Below are 17,011 nucleotides of genomic sequence, written 5' to 3' on the forward strand. Positions count from 1 at the left end.
TTGAGAACCATCAGACCATGGTGTTGCTTTGTCACTACAAGCTGCCTAGAATGATTAATGTCATCAGGGACCCTAAGTTATTCAGGAGCTATTCCTGTAACATTTGAAGATATGGTTTGTTTTGAAATCTTGCTCAAGATGAAATGTTTTACAGGATAATAGCTGGGAACAAGTATTTTCAGACAAATGCCTCAACTGATAATAATATGCATGTGTTTATTGCACAACTTAATAGGAATCTGACCTTAGTTGCAGCCGGGGATGCTACGTAAAGAGTGGTTTCCATCAAAGACCTGTTTACATAACAGACACATCTTTTGAACAGGCATCCTCTAAAACAGATACTTAAAAAAAAAAAGTTTTCCCAGTACCTGTACTTCTTACCACATTTTTAGATAGTAGCAAATAACTGTGACTGCTGCAGCCTATTCTGCTGTTTCAGAATCCAGTTTCACTAGCTGTCAGTTAGTGCAAACAGAGGAAATTCTTGGAAAGGGAAAAGTAATTGGAGTTTTCAGAAGACTAGACCTAGTATTATGGAGTAAAACAGCTTCACCAGAGATAAAAGCATATTCTGCCTGTTCAGTGACATCAAAGGTTGACTTTGTCTCACCTAACACATCTTTCTAGAATTCCCAGAGTAGCTGGGATCCAAGAAAATAAAAGCTACCTCAGCTGTGATGAGAGATGTCGGTCAGAATCTTGAGAAAATAAAGGAAGAAATTCTCGTCCATAGAGGGAGAGTTCATTTACCTGCCAAATTTTGAAATTCCTTTACACACTATTGCTTTTTGTCATGCAGTTAAAGGAATGGGCTTATTTTTGTGAGTGAGACGAAGGAAGAGAAGCAGATTCAGAAATTGCACCTAATTCTGGACTCCTTATATTGTTTCTGAGCCGTACAGCACAGAGAATATAACAGTCACATTAGAACACATTTATCCCTAGCATTAAGGAATGTATCAACTGCGAAATGATGACTTGCCCATGCCTCAAAGAGGACAGTGACTCTGGAGTTAGAATGATTATCGTCAGGTACATACAGTCATGTTAAAATGAAAACATTACATAGGCAAAAAAACAGAGCATTGGTCAAAAGAGTCCCAACTGAACATGCCAATTCTACAGAGGCCCAGTTACTTTAAAGTTTTTGTTTATCTGTGTCATGGATGCTTTTTCATTCATCACAGGTAAGTAGTCATTGTTAGACAAGCTAAACCTACTTACATAGACTAAGAGAGTAACTGCTTTTTTATTTCTTCACTCCATGTTTTGCCTCTGTGACATACTGTATGCTGTGTGCTGTTTCCTGTATTAAATCTGCACATACCTACATCTGCATAGAAGCCTATGGTAAGATTCCTTGCTTGTTACATATAGTAACTTCTGCGCATTCCCAGGCTTCGAAGTTTCTAGCTCTGTGACCTCATTAATGGCTAAGAAGAAGTAGAAATTCTAACACTGAAGTAGCCAAGAAGGTAAAAATAGGTGCAGCCCTGTAGTGTGAAGGAGATTAATACTTAGAATTAATTTAATGGTATGATAATAAGAAGTGAGTTTGGGCTTGCTAGCTGAGGGGAAGGATGGAGACTAGGTAATCTAGGACATAAAATTCCTTACATGCTTGACCCCCTAGAAGGACTGTATTTAAGCTTTTTCCACTGCCCATGGTTCAGGGAGTGTTAAGAAGTGGGTGGGGGAGGAATTGGGTAGAAACTCTTAAGTGACTGAAAACCAGACATTGTCACTTTGTCACTCCTGAGAATTGCATGGCAAAGGATCAGAAAGTACCAATATGCTGCACAGATGCTTTGGAAGCAAAGAGAACAATTGTCAGAAGATATGACAAGGGGATTGTCTGTGGAGAAAGATAAATTACTAAAACAAGGAGAGACTTATTCCTCTGGAGTGAAACATTCTTCAGTGAACTTGTATTTGAACAAAGATCATATGTTCTTTTTTCCTGAAAGCAAAGCCCCTTCCAATGCTGGAAATAGGTAGTAATTAAAATAATACTGATAATTTGGAAGAGACCAGGTTACTAAAAATAGGTTTGCTTTTCTCCAGGAGAAACTTGGGGGAGGAGGGTGAAAGAGAGTGAGACTTAAACTAGTAGGTGGTTTCTTGCAAAAGCAAATAAATTGACCAAAATAATGAGACTCTGGGAAACATGAATTTCTTTACCCCCCCCCCCCCCCCAAAAAAAAAAAAAAAAAACAAACAAAAAAAAACCCCCCAACCAAACAAACAAAAAAACCAAACAAAAAACCTAGAGAAAATAAGCATCTGTTTCTATAAACTGTTTACCAGCAGATGATTAGACTTAGCTACAAATAGCCAGAAGTGAATTAAATATGAGCTGAAAGATTTGAAAAAGTGGGAAAAGCGTCACTGACATTTGATTAACTGTTTTGCAGGTAGAGAAAAGGCAGCCTCATAGATGAAAATAAGAACAGTTAGAGTAGAGTAATACCATATAGCGTGATTCAAACTGAGAGATGCAATAGAGATTGTGTTTTCAGAGGAAGGGACTGTTGCTGGAAAGCATCTGCAGGTGAGAGGTGTTGACTTGGAAGTGATGATAGGTGAGCATGGGGCTGGGGAAGGAGCAGCTGTGAGATGATGACAGCTGAAGAGTTCACAGAGCAGTAACAGAGGAAGTTGGGCAGAGAACTGTTGATGTAAATACTTGTTTTGGACTGTGAATCAACTCCTAGAAGAGGAAGAAAAAGTGAATGAGGTATTAGATGAAAAGATGAAGCTTTTTGTAACAACTGAAACCATGTCAAATAAGCAAAAAATCAGTGACCTGTAAATCTCAAAACTGAGTTAAGGTTTCCAAACCTATATCGACAATCAAAAAAGACCTGTGGGATCTTCTCTTGGCAGCTAACAGCCAGCCTAGTGTAAATTTGAGAGATTATGTAATCTGCAGTTGAGAAGTCTCAAGTTCTGTTCATCTGGTCATAAAAAATCTTTGGATTCAAGAAATGTAGGAAAACTCTATAAAAAGTCTTAAGAGTGCTTATAAAGCAAGCTGGTATATTTTTAAATACTGCAGATCTGCAGTGCCGTAAGCCATGCTTCCTGAAAGCACTTCGTACATACACTGATTTAATGTTAAATTACAGTGCAGAAATATGTTAAAATCAAAAAATCAAAGTTCTGCCTAGTTAGCATATATTTTGTATCAGAGTTTGAATAAGTGAAAGACTGGGGTTTTCCTGAGCCTTTGCATGTTCTTTGAGAGATGAACACTGGTGAATATGTTACGTATCAATAACCTGTACTACCCAAAAAGACAGACTGAGTTTTGTATGTGCAACATGAATGAGTAAAGGGGAACAGTAAGAAAATCTATGATGATGAAAGTCTATGAAGGGCATGCAAACATGCCTCAAAGAACAATATGGAAGAATATACATAACACTTGAACAAGAGCAAAGGGTATTTACTAAGCTCTGAATGGGTTGTAAATGCTGGCAACATGAAGAATTAGGTCAAGCATTTTTTTGTTACAGTGCTGCCACCCCTATATATGCCATTCCTTTAGGGGATGTTGTTTTTTCCTTTGTAGTTATAAATTATAAATTAATTGAACCAAATCTACTTGGCTGTCTGAATCTTTATGTAAGATCGCAAACTGGTAGTAGAGTTAAGTTACCAGTAACTTGCTTTGAGATGATCTTGAGATAATCCTTTGCTATGTAATCAACTTTTCTGATTCTGTAAGTTAATGTCCAGCTTTTCTTGTACTACTACATCTCTGTAAATCTGCCTGTATGCAGGCATGTTAAAAAGCTGATGTGAATCACTTTTGCCCTCTTCATCATCCCCAAAGTAGTTCCAGGGTCATAGACTATGTGTTGAAGCTATTTATGTGTTACTGTGTAAGTGAATTAGTGAATTTTGGTGAGTTAGTGAGTGTTAAGAGATTTCTCTAAGATGCACACTTAAATTAGTTGTCCCATTTTGCAGTCTTATCCTAGAAGAACTGATAGTTCCTGCATCCTTTTTACTTGTCTAACTGATGGTACTATACATTACTGACTTACATTCTTAAGACTTTTTGAGTTAAACTGATACAAACCCTTTGTATAGATGGTCTTTTCCAGCCTAAGCTAGTCTTTATTAGTTGAGTCAAATTAACTCTTTAGTTGAGTCAAACAGTTTCTAAGTTAAACTGGGGCCTGTCCCTGTGTGGACATCCTACTTACATCTGTGGGTAGCTATTGCCCACTAAAGTTGCAGCCTCCCTCTTTGCTATCCCCTTGTAACTGGGGTTTTGTTTTGTTCTCTTGTTCACTTTAAATTGTCAGCTTTGTCTTTGTTCATTGCCTTATTTTTGCAGTCTTTGCTTTAACGGGGGTGAAGTCAGCACCGTAAGTATTTATGCAGAGAAGTGGGGCCAGGAAGCCATTTTTTGTATGAAACACGGTGGGTGTTTCCTGGATTGAAATTCCTTTATTATAATTATGATACTGGATTTCTGAAGAGCAGAAAGAGTTGGCCATCCAGGTATGTTGATACTATAATGCCCTCTGCATTGCAGCTGTGATGTAGTGACATTTGTGTATGCTGGAGATGAAGAAGAGTAACACTGGTGCAGTATTGTGAAGATAACACAGAAAACCCCTAGCATTCGTATTCACTATATTATATAATAATAAAATTAATACATATCTATATAATATATAATTACAAGTTTGAGTCTCATTAGAGGTCAACAGGTACTCTACTTCAAACTGTTCTACTCTTGGCATCTATCAAGGTAAAGCTCCCTTAAGTTAATCCTAAGGGTAGGTATCTAAAAGCAATTAATATATCTGAATCACAGTGTGACTAAAACAGGTAGCAATGTGACATCCTTAATTCAAAAGCTGGGCTCCATCATGTCCCTCTGAGTGTTGCCTACTCTCTTTAAAAGGGAGCATTAGACTTTTTTTTCTTTTTTCTTCTATCATAGCCTCAGGTTGGGATTGTTTGAATCTTACATGAATTACATAGGAAGATAGGGTTTTGGTCTGGCTGTACTGTAATAATAGTGCATCTGGCTGTAGAGCAGGCACACAGAAATATCAGGCAGTGAGTCAGAGTGCTGATAGTGAGGTAGGATGTTTTACAGAGGGAAGGTTATGAGATGGTCAGTTTGTGATTCTCCTGCCTTCTGTAAAGATAACTGGCAGCTGTGAAGTGGCTTCTGTTGGAGAGGGATGAGGATATTTTCTAAGGAAGCAGAGGAGGAATGTGAGGACTCCATGAACAGTTGAAGTTCTGATCTAAGCAGCTTTTACAGAAAACAACCCAAATAGAAGAATATCTTTAGGCATCTAAAGGAGTTAGTGGTGGCTAAAACAATTCCTTGATATTGCTTAAGTCATATGGAATGTGCTGGTCCATGGGTTCTGTGGATCAGTTTACTCCAGTGAGGAAGATAAGCCCAGGTGCATGCTTGTTTTGCATAGATGTGCACGCTGGTTCTTTTCTCTAGCAGCACCTGTGTGATTGCCCAAAGCTCTTGGGAACTACTGATGAATGGGTAGGAGCTTGCTTTTGCAGGTTTTTCCTTCACAAATCCAGATGTGGTTTGGAATAACTGTTCTGCCTATCTGCCCTTGTGACATTGCACAGGATTTTTTTCACTGCTCTTATACAAGCATACTGAATGAGTCACCAGGGAAGGCATGCCATTTTTAATCTGTATATGGATCTCTTATGTGAGACAGTTGTGGTATCTGATGAGGATACAGCCTAGATATCCATTAACAGGCTGGATATCACTTACATATGATGGTGATAAGTGTGAGGAAATACCAGGTGGAGTCTTTCTCAGCTGTATGTCCCACAGATTGGTTTGGGGTGCAGAAGCTCAGTGTGCTCTCTTAAGAGAGATCTCACCACAGATACGCAAGCCTTGTGTTTCTAGATGGGAGTACCGCAGTGTGCCTGCAGAAGTTTGTGCTTGGAGATTGTTCGGAAGCTAATGCAGAATTAGCCTGTTACTTAGCAGAAGCATCACAGTTTCCAGGTTCCTGTTTGTGTTCTTTAAAACATGATAAGGTACGGGTTTCTCACTAATTTAAGATCACTCCTCTTGAACTGTGTTCTCTGTCACTCATTCAGCTCGGTAAGGTGAATGACAGCTGAGCACATGAGTGCTCAGCGCTGTGCATATGTCATGCTCTCTCTGTCACATGCACATGTGACTTCCTGTAGTGTGGCTTTCACACTATTTTCTGGTTTACCAAGGACAGGTATAATTTAGATCACATCTTGCTGTTCTTAGGTGGTTTTTAAATGAGTGTGGCCTGATTCTAATCACCTACTTCAGATTAAGTAATTTAAAAAGGAAGGGTGGAAACATTGATTTCAATTCTCTAGTATTCTGTTGCTATTTGTATTTTCATAAAGGATTTTTTCCTTACTGGTTGGTATAATCCTTCAAAGTTAATTTGCAGCTAAATATACACCCTTTCTGTGTAATTTGGCGCTTATTCTTGTCATCCAGAAGAAATCTTTAGCTTTATACAACTATATTTCATTTCATCCTGTATTTGAAGGATGATATTGCTATATATGCCTTGCCTTAAGCTTGAATGAAAATGTTGATAAAATAGTATTTCAATTTCCAATAAATACGTTAAATGTGAAACATAAACAAGTTCAGTAGTTTTGACATTTTCTTTTAAGTCATTGTGGGCTAGATATTTAGGAAAAAAATGCTTTCAGAAATTCCACAGATGTGGAAAATAAGAGGGTACCTAACTCATTTCACAATCCTTTAGGTTTCAACTACACAGACTCTAAATGAATCTCATAGACAATACACTTTTTTCCTAATGTCTACAGTTGTGTCTCTCTCTCCAGACACTTGTGATAAACTTGGCTTAATTTTTCCAAGCTTTTAAAATAAATTTATCTCCTCCTTTCCAGCTTCAGAGTTGTTTAGAAACTGAAAAAGGAAAATAAACTCTCCTGCCTTTTCAGTTTTTAATCAATTTTTCAATTCTGGATAGAGTAATAAAGTTTAAGACATTGGTCTCTCTGCAGGTACTGCATAGAACAAAAGTAAAAGTTATTAAGGCAAAAGCTTTTATACACAATTCAATATATTTTATGGAAAAACATACTCAATATGGCATTGCAGTTTAAAACTGTGAACTGTAAGACATTTCCTCTCCCTGTGTGTATACCATTCAAAGAGCTATGTCTGTTTATTTGAGGACTCATTGACTCAAAGTAAAGTTTGTAATTGCTTAAAATAAGCATAGGCTTTAATACAGGTTGTTTTAATTTTATACTTAATAAAAGCTCTTTCAGGAAGAAAACTGTATGTAGCAAACCAATGCTTTTATACTGTCATGTCCATTTAAATGACACAGCACTTCTGGTCAGTGGAGAAGACTTGGCTGCCTTTTGCAAGTGAAGAAACAATAACATTTGCCCAGGCTTTTTGGCATTCCTTGTTTCTTTTGCCTATGACAGATGTTGGATTTGTGTAAGTGTGGTGGATTTTTTAATAGCACTGACTGAACAAAAAGTAGGTTGGGGAGATGACAGTAAGGTCTTTTTCCTCTGTCCTTTTAGATCTGAAAATGCAGCAGTCTAAACAGCACAGTGTGAGTGTGGTGAGCTTGAGGACCAAACTAACCCTTGAAGTGGGTTGTTAAATATCTATCTTAACTGCTTCATAATTTTGCAAAATGTGTTCCCTCCCAAAACAAAGGGGCAATTAAGACTGAATGACTTGAGAGCTGCCTTCCTGCCACATGAGAGCATTCTGTTCGAGAAAAAGGGTGTGACTCTAAGGAGATGTGCAGGTATATTGTGAACCCTTTCTTTGAGTCTTGAAGAATTCTGGAGCTTGGCTTGTGATGGCACTTTCTGGCCTCTTGTTTGTCTGGAAGAACGATAGGACTGTAACAGAGCTTCTTCCCACTCAGTTTTATCTGCTAGACGTGGATTTCTGGATTTGATCTGTACAATGAGAAATTCAGTTGTTTTACTGAATGCTAATTCTTATGGTTTGATAGAGAAAGATCTTGATCCACAGGTAAATGCCAAAGATGAGACTTCTGAGCTGCTTTAAACAGTTCCATCCTCTGAAGCTGAGTGATTCAGGGATTGGTTTAGGCTAATAGTATCTTTCCCTACATTTTAGCGCTCATCTAAATCAGGAATGACTGAGAGACTGAACATCCTATGCTGCATGCTGTTTGATGCAAAGTAGAGGTTTTGGTCCAGTTGAAACTAAAGCAGTTTGTACAAGACTAGCAACAAAGCCATGGATTAACAGGTCTTATTGCATGTCCTTCTCAAGAGTGCATTGTGGTGACACATGTTGATGGCCAGTGTTGGGGAGGAGCTTGAGCCAATGGCACCTGTGTTGCACCAGCATTGTGCAGATAAGACTTTTGCAGGCCTGCAAATGATCTAGCATGTGTCATGTTCTGTAGTTGTGGAGAGAAGGTGTTTCATATGGGTGATGGGAAAGTGTTTATAACATGTGATGTCTGGATATGGGGAGAAGTGAAAACTACAAATATGTTTTTCTTCAATTATTCCATTTTACATTTGTTTTAATGTCTGCAATGGACTATTTTTGCTATCTTTATAGGAGGAAGAAGAGCAAGAGGAAGAAGATGATGAAGATGATGATGATGATACAGATGACCTTGATGAACTAGATACGGACCAGCTGCTGGAGGCTGAGCTGGAGGAGGATGAGAACAATGAGAATGCTGGTGAGGATGGAGAAAATGACTTTTCTCCCTCCGATGATGAGGAGCTCGCCAACCTCCTGGAAGAGGGAGATGAGGGTGAAGATGAAGATTCTGATGCTGATGAGGAAGTTGAGCTGATTCTTGGAGATAGTAAGTGTGTGCCCAGCTTGGTAACCACAGGTGACCTTGTCCTCTGTTTAATGTCCTGACAAATATGCAACATCTAAGTCTTCCCTGAAATGACTTAGCTGACTTTTCCCCTCGCTGCTATGAAAGGCACAAATCGTCATGCTTGTTCACCTGTGGCCTCTCAAAGTAATCTGTGGGTAAAAACAGCTCTTATCTAAGAGAACAACTGAGAGTTCTGGAAAGGAAGGTATCTCCTTTCTTCAAGTGCTCCCAGGTGTGTGTGTGAGAACTTAAAGGCAGGCCAAGAAACTCCATGTGAAGAAGCCTTGTCTGATTGCTTGTGTGTCCTGCCCTTCAAGGGGACACTGGTTGAACTGTTACCTCACCTGTCTTCTCTGCCTTATTTGTACCTGTAAGGACAGAGAAGCATATTTGTTCCTTGGTGCTATTTTTTCTCTTTTGTAATTGCTTAAAGTGCAAAACCAACATGGCATTTCTGACTTCACTTCCTTTTTTAGACTGTTCTGAAGCTAACATAACTTTTGGGATAAAATTTAAATTGTTCTCTTTCTGGTATTCCACAGATACAGAGACTTGTAAAGTTAACAAAGTGTGCATGTGTGTGTGGGTATAGGAAAGAAAGGTCTGAACTTTTAATGTAGCAATTCAATTTGGAAAAAGGCTTCACAAGAAAGAGAAGGTGAGTAGGATAGCATCAGACTTGGGATTTGCGACACCAGATTCTGTTCCTTTTTTTCAGCACAATTTTTGAGTATGCATGGCCAAGCCATTTAGTCCTTTTTCATTTCCAAGCTGTAAAATGGGGATAATGTAGTTACCTGAAGTTAAAAGGTTGGTAAGGATAAGTCATTGCAGCATGCAAGGTATTTAAGTCCTGCAGTGACAGGAGATTAATGTGAGAGCTGAGGTGGGAATCAGTCTTCTCTGCCAATGCGCTGGAGGATTAAGCATGTCAGGCCTCTGTTTTGGCACTAATGTGGCTGGCAGACTCATTCATGTCCCTCTTTTCTGTTAGAATGCAGCTCAGTCATTTTTAAGGATGCGGCCACATCAGGTTGCCAGAGTTATTCTGTGGGGTCAGTCTGCTGTTCTCTTGAAGGTAGTAGGTATGCAATGCAGGGCCATACAGGACATTTACATAGCTCAAATTCATTAATAGCATATTGCAGTTCAGCATTTTGGGATTGCGGATAACTTCTGTCCCAGTAGCTGGCAGGACCTTCTTGACACAGCTCCGCTTCTGTTTCCTCAGGGGGTGCAGGGCCAGAAGCTGTTAAGAGAGCACCCAGCGTGCTGTAGCTTGAATTGTCCAAGGGGCAGAATGGAGGGGAAGTTCAGGCCATTTCAATAACTATTCCTGTAACAAAACTAGGTGCTACTTGACACTTAGTTATTTCAAGTGTACTCTGCAGAGCACTGCATATTATGAAATGGCCACATCTGTAGACCGTTTATGGATAGAACCACTTGATCAGAACTTTGATCTGGTATTGCTGTGGAGCTGCAGCCAGCCCATCCTGTGGCTGTTAGGTTGCTTGGCAGCATCTTTGGGAACTTAAAGCAGGGAGTGCAGCTCTACCAGGCTGATGTATGCATGGTCCTTGCACAGGGTTTGATGAGTGGGGTTCTGTGGCTTCTTCTCTGTGACTTCAACTTCATCTGGCTTGCTTTTGTTTCTCACTCAGCAAGAGCAATTAAAATTTCCCTCTCCTTTGCTTATTCTGTGTTCCAGAATTAGAAGTTGTAAGGGCACTGATACTGTTGCAAAGTACAGATCTGAGGCATTGTGACACATTTAGAGTGCTTCCTACTGCAGACCCTTGCTGTATTTTGGATGAACCTCCATAACATACAGTGGGGTGTGCTTCAAAACAAAATAATTCAAAGAATAGTTGAAACAGGGGAGTGAGTGGCTTTGGTTCCTTGTGCATTAGAAAAAGTTTTGTTTCCTTTTCAGGAATAGTCCATGGAGAACCTTTTAAGTATAAATTTGTCTTCCTCCTTCTTTGTCACCACCTTGGGGAGGGTGGATCTGTTTGTCTTGTTCAAAGCAGTTTATGCATCATGAAGATCTTTCAAGAGCTTGTTCCTGGGCCAGTGGGGTGTCCTTCTTGAAATGCACATGTGACATAAGATGGAAGACATACATGGAATTCTCACCAGCATCATGGCTGACTTGTTTCCTCTTTTCTTCTGTAATCGAAAATGGCAACTTCTAGGCAGGTCTATAAGCTTCTGCCAAGCAGTTAACTGCAATCAGGTTTACTTATAGACATGGAGCTCAAAACTGGAAGGTTGTGTGGTGGACTGGAGAATAAAGAGTTAGGAGATCCCTTTTGAAAGCTTTCCTCTGGTGTTGAAAAAAAAAAAAGGCAACAACTTTTTCAGCTTCTCTTCTTCTCCAGATTTTCTGGATTGTTATTTCACTTGCGCTTCTTTCCCTCTTACTGTGTAAGTGTAGCTGCTGCAAGCACTGGCTGGTGTTTGCCAACTCCCCTTACGTGGCTGTAGCTGTTCTGGGAGCACTGATGACCTCTCAGCTTAGGCTCAGTATGATGGATGGTGAGACTGGAGTATCGCTTGCTGATCACAGTGGAAGGGCAGCTGGCTGATCTTCAGGGCGGAGGGTTGGGGGAAAGGGTTTGTGCCCTCTGCTGCTTGCCTGTGATTTTTTTTTTTTTCCCCAAGGAAAGCATCTGAGAAGGGGTGAACCTTCCAGAAGGCCTTGCTTACCTTGACAGGCACTTTAGAGATCCATTGTAACTGAGATGGCTAAGAGGAAGTCTTGGTATATTTTTTTTTTTATTATTTTTAACACCTAGTTAACTGCAGCATCCAATGAATTCACATAAGAAAAAGAACCAACATCACCTCTAAGGTAAGGTAGGAGACCTCTTGCTGCCAGAGCTGCTACCACTTCCCTCTTGCACAACTGAGGGAGGAGAGATCTTATGTTTTAAGATAAAAAGCAAGTGTGTGTGTGTGACTGCTTCTGGCAAATCCTTTGTACCACAATGAAGAAACCAGGAAAAGCACAATTTTCAGGTCAGCTTTAATGAGTGCTATGTAGTTAAATTCACTACAGAAACCTTCAGGTTGCTAGAGGAAGGTTCTAGTTGTGAGTGTATGGATTGCTTCTCCTGCTGTGCTGTGCAGAGGGGAGTGACAGGCCAAGAAGAAGCTAGTACTGAGAAAGTCTGGGTCTAACTTACTGCATAATGAATTAACCCCATGCACATTATACAGAGGCCGTATTTCACCACACCAGGTTGGTAGAACTGTCAAGCTTGCTTTCAAATAACAGCTGTGAGGAATGACTGCCAGATCTGTCCAGCCCCCAGCATGAAGAGCTATTGCACTTAGATGTGCACAGTAAGTTGTGCAGGCAGCTCACGTGCAGGTAACTTACTGCTGGTGTCTTTCTCCCCGTCTCGTCATGGGGAAAAAAACTGCCAGCTAGTAGAAACTGCACTTGCTAAAGCTACTCTCCTCTTGACTCTCTGTTTTAACCAGGGAAAGCAAGCTCTGGTGCAGATTAGCTAACTGCTTTTGATTGACTTGAAATGCAGTAATGGTGGTAGCTGCCTCCGTCATTGCTGGGGAGTTGCTGGTCTCAAGCAGGTGGTGGCCATCTCTTGTAACTATGAATGCCTTGCCTTGCTTAGCAGCCCTGACAGCTGTGTTCTTCCACAAACCAAACATAACCTACATGTCTCCTTTTCAGCCGACAGCTCAGATAACTCTGACTTGGAGGACGACATAATCCTGTCTCTGAATGAGTGAGGAGCGACTGCCAGGTGGGGTGTTGGCAGGAGGAGATGCTCCCTTCCCAGCAGAAGACTGGAGACCAAATTGGAAACTGATTCTGAGCACCCCAACCCTTTTTCTCCTGGGAAAATCTGAGGAACTCCAGCCCATCCGCTGTGTTGGTTTGAGTCAGTTTGAGGCTCGGGGCTAAGTCTGAAGCTCTACAATAAAGAGACCTGGGGTTAGGCCTCTTTTCTCTCTGCCTTTTTTTTTATTTTTTATTTTAGGCTCAGATGACTCTCCTCTTCAAGGAAACTTCTGAAGATATTTCACAATATATTTTCTTTGTATAAAGTTCTTTCCTAAAGAACAGAAATAGTTTTATATATAAAAAAAAAAAAAAAAAAAGGCAGGTGTTCTAGTAAAGAGGGGATGAACTTTGTATTCCTGTAGTACCTTGTTACCATGGGGTAGGTTTGGGGGAGAAAAATTGTTTAAAAGAAGAGGCATTTTTATGCAACTACTAAATGATAAGAGGATCATGGTTTCTAAAATTGTTGAGGAGTGAGAATATTTTTATTTTAAATATGATTTTATTTTTTGAAAAAAAAAAAAAGCAACAGGTGTTAACACCTGCTAGTGCGCCAGTGTGTTTCAGATGCTTTTGTCCTCCAGGGAGGAGCCCCGGGGGTGTTTGGTAACTGAACGTACAGGCTGTTTAAAGCGGAGATTCTCGCTGTGATACCAGCTATAGTGGGAGGCTGAAATCCTGGTTTGGCCTAGTCAGAGCCTGGTATTCCTGAAGACATGGGGATCTGGGATAGAAGTTTGAGCCCTCTTTCTCCCCTCTGCCCTTTGTGGTTCAAGTTTTTTAATAATCTTTTTTCCCCCCCCCCTCCTTCCTGCCCTGCGTGTGGAAACTGCAAATTGAAGGCCTTTTTCTTTAATGTAAAGTGTATTTATTAAAAAATTAAATACAAATCCTGTCTCTGTTTATGGCTGTGAATTGTAACCATGCATTCCTCTGCCACCCATGCAAAAGCGCCGCTCTGCGCACCTGAGGAACGCAGTCTTGTGCAGGAGAGCAGCTAAGTGTGGCTAGTGGCCTGGCTGCAATAAGGAAGGGCAAAGTAAACAAGGGGTGAGATTTCTGAGAGTGCAGGCTCCACCCACTGCTCCGGTCCATGGGGACTCCCAGAGCTGCACTACATTTCACAGTGCCCGTGGGTTCAAATCTGCCTTGTTGGTTTGCCTGACAGCCTTGAATTCTCAGTGGGGTTGTGGGCAGCATGGCACCGCATCCTCACTGCGCTGCGTGGGAGCTGGAAGGTGCTGCTACTGCCAGGCTGTGATTTTGTTTAAAGATGCACCAGAATATCTACTCTGCGGTTCAGCTAGACGAAGCGCAGTGAGCTGCAGGGACCTCTCGCCACCTTGCTGGTGTGCGTCAGAAGGTGGGAGCAGCACTGGGCCTCCTCATCCATGTGTGGTTTGGCATTATGTAGGCTGCCTTGTGGCTATACTGGCAGAAGGCAAAGTAGGTGCTCCTGTTTGTACATGACAAGAGGCCCTGCCCTTAGAAGGGATGAAAAAAATTGCAGTTGAGTGTTTTGATTTCACTGTACAGCATACACTCAGCTTAGTTCTGTGAGTTAGAACTGGAAGGTAAGTGCACTCGTTGCTTGCTTGGACAAGGCCACTAAATGTGCTATTTATTCCCAGGTGTTCAGATAACATCCACTCAACTTTTTACCCTTTCTCTGTTTTGGCCACTTTCAGAATAGGGTTTGAGGCAGAACAGGGCAGTGGAGGCTTCTCACTCCTTGACACTACAGCAAGTTTTCCACCAAGAACTGTGCTCGTTTCAACTAAGGCTCAAGGTTTCATTGCTTGAAGAGGAAGGATTTCCTTTTTAACCAAGAGAAGGGATAGCTTTTCTTCCCTCCAGCATCGCTTACCAGGGCTGCTTGTTAATAATTAAAAAGAAAGGTTCTGCTGCAACTTATAATGGATAATTGTACCCTACAGAGTCGATCAAGATGAACAAGTTGCGATTACTACAGCATTTAAGACCAGCAATTGGAGCAGCATTCTGATTAAATGAGGGGATTGAAAATCGGATATGCTATCCAACAGCTGTGGAAGGCAGCCTCTGTCTTATCAAAAAACATCTTATGCAACTTCACCTTAGAAAATGTGCTGCTCAGGAGGAGGAAAAAAAAAAGGCAAGCATGTACTCAACTACTAATAACAGAGGGAGATACTGTGCCAGATGTCCGTATCTTGTTCTGGCATTGTACCACAGCTATAATCAGCTGCATCTGTTGCTGTTCTGGGCCTGGCTGTCTTGGAGAAATTTATCAACTAGTTTTGTGAGACAGAACCAAAACATCTCGAATGGAGCTCCTATTTATAAATGTGACTTGAAACCGGGCCACTGTAAGTATCTGTGCAATCCCTCCCCTCCCACGCCTATCCTAGCTGTATTGTACAGAGCCACAGGGAGCGCGCTGGGCCCTTAGCCTGTGGTGAAGGAGGCAGGGCCCGGCTGCTGCAGCCTGCGGGTCACCCGCCAGAACCTGCTCCAGCAGCCCCCTCTGCCTCTCCTGGGCAGGCTCGGCCTCTCTGCTTATCACAGAGCTGTCAAAGTTAAATACATTACATACACAAGGCCAGGGGAGGCTGCCTGCGCCCTGTCCTACCTCCTGTGTTCTTGCGGGGCGTCATGTAAGAGTCCTGGGGAATAGGGTGACTGTAACAGGCTGGGTGCAAAATGGGGATTCAGAATCGAAGACTAGCAGGGAGTTGTTTGTTTTTGTCAGGCCATAATGCTATAACTAGTTGGGATGGGCAGGAGTCTCGGAGTTTGAAAAATCACCTCTTCCCCTCGTATCCTGTTTTAATCTATTCAAAAGCACGGTGTTTGGAAAAAGGCCTATAATCTTTCTGAATACACACAGCACGTCGCTGATGTGATGCCATACAGTATTTCTTCTACGCAAACATTACAGACCTTGGCTTGAGGGGGTGGAAGGGGCATGGATACGTCCTGCCAGCTGGCGAAGACACGCACCTACCTCTCTGCAAGGGAGGAGAGCTGTCGCAGGAAGGCTGCTGCATTTCCTCCCATGATGTGAGCAGGGACTAGCCCAGCCCCAGCCTGTGCCCTCGTATCAGGTGGCCCTCGTCACTCTGTGAGGCCCATGAGTCCGGCTTGGCCCATTTGCTATACTGCAACACAGGTCCATGGCATACAGGCTGTGCAACGTACCCTTCGTGCCAGCACCCTGGGAGGCTGTGCGCATATCCCTGCAACACGGTGCTTGGGGAAAAAAAATTAATGTAGGCCATGCCTTGGAGAGCAGGGTAGGAACTTCAGGGCTGCTGGGTAGTTTAACCTGTGTGTTAGCTAAGGGTAGCAATCAAGGTATGATGGGCTCATCAGCACTGGTCAGGGGTACATGCTGGGCACCTGCGACTAGCTCTCTTGTCCATGTTTCTGTTGTAGTAAACAAGGCCAACACCTGATGCTAAAAGGAGGCTTTGTAAGACAGAGTATTTACTGAATGGGTGTTTTAAAAAAAAGAAGGCAGGGGGAGAACAACTCAGTCTAAACACTAATGCGCTCAGACCATGAAATCACAATTCCCCCACCCTGCACTGGTCCCACTTTGAGTTTCAGATCAGCCTCAAAGAGACAGAGACCATCACCCTGTTGTGATTACCTTACTGTCATTGCCGTATCGGGCTGGAAGACACCCCCGCCCCCAAACAACCCCCCAGCACTGTTACACCCACCATCTTCCAACACCACCGAGTGTCTTAGGCCTCCCAAGGAGGGCCGTAGTGTTCCTCCCACCGCACCGCCATGTATCTTCTCCCCAGAACTGTATCCCATCCCCATTTAAGGGCCAAGGCTTGCAAGCTGTAAGATACAGCTAGTGTTATTTTACTGTAACTATCTATCTGCCTTTTTTCCAGGCCTGTTTCTCTCGGAAGCAGCCTGGATGCATGTGTGAGGGGATGGGGGAGAGGACGACAGGGGCCTTTGGCCTCAGCACAGTCTGTCTGTTCTAGCAACGTCTGTGGCTCGCTGAGAGGCTCAGGTCATCAGGTTAGAGGGCTGATGCTGCTTCTCTCCCAGGTATTTTTTTTCCTTAAACCCTCTGACTTCCCATTTTTGCCTGTTAATTTGTTTGTAGGAGGGAGATTTGTCGGTTCCCCCATTCATGCACATATGCTCACAACTGTCAGCCACCTCACTGGGAACAGAAATCCCATCATTGAAAATCTTACCCAACCCAAAGCATGGCAATGTTTGTTTTCTAAAAAAGAAGACATTAACTCCTACATTATTATTTGCTTGCCTCAAAAGGAAAGTGGGAGATGGG

At 42.0% G+C, this 17,011-nt stretch overlaps 1 protein-coding gene across 5 annotated transcripts in view; it reads left to right on the forward strand.

The window, feature by feature from the left end:
- Positions 1 to 13,591, forward strand: part of DCAF1 (DDB1 and CUL4 associated factor 1) — a 54,617-nt gene extending 41,026 nt beyond the window's left edge. For 3 of the 5 annotated variants that reach the window (XM_072875693.1, XM_072875694.1, XM_072875695.1), the window contains exons 23-24: positions 8,618 to 8,873; positions 12,598 to 13,590. In XM_072875693.1, coding sequence (XP_072731794.1) covers positions 8,618 to 8,873; positions 12,598 to 12,656 — 315 coding nt within the window. In that variant the 3' untranslated portion in view covers positions 12,657 to 13,590. Of the gene's footprint in view, positions 1 to 8,617; positions 8,874 to 11,561; positions 11,752 to 12,597 lie in introns of those variants that run through there. The other 2 variants (XM_072875697.1, XM_072875696.1) reach the window with 2 other exon arrangements.
- Positions 13,592 to 17,011: the final 3,420 nt, after the last annotated feature.

Source organism: Ciconia boyciana, chromosome 11 (genome assembly GCF_034638445.1).
Source record: "Ciconia boyciana chromosome 11, ASM3463844v1, whole genome shotgun sequence".
NCBI classification, from domain to species: Eukaryota; Metazoa; Chordata; class Aves; order Ciconiiformes; family Ciconiidae; genus Ciconia; species Ciconia boyciana.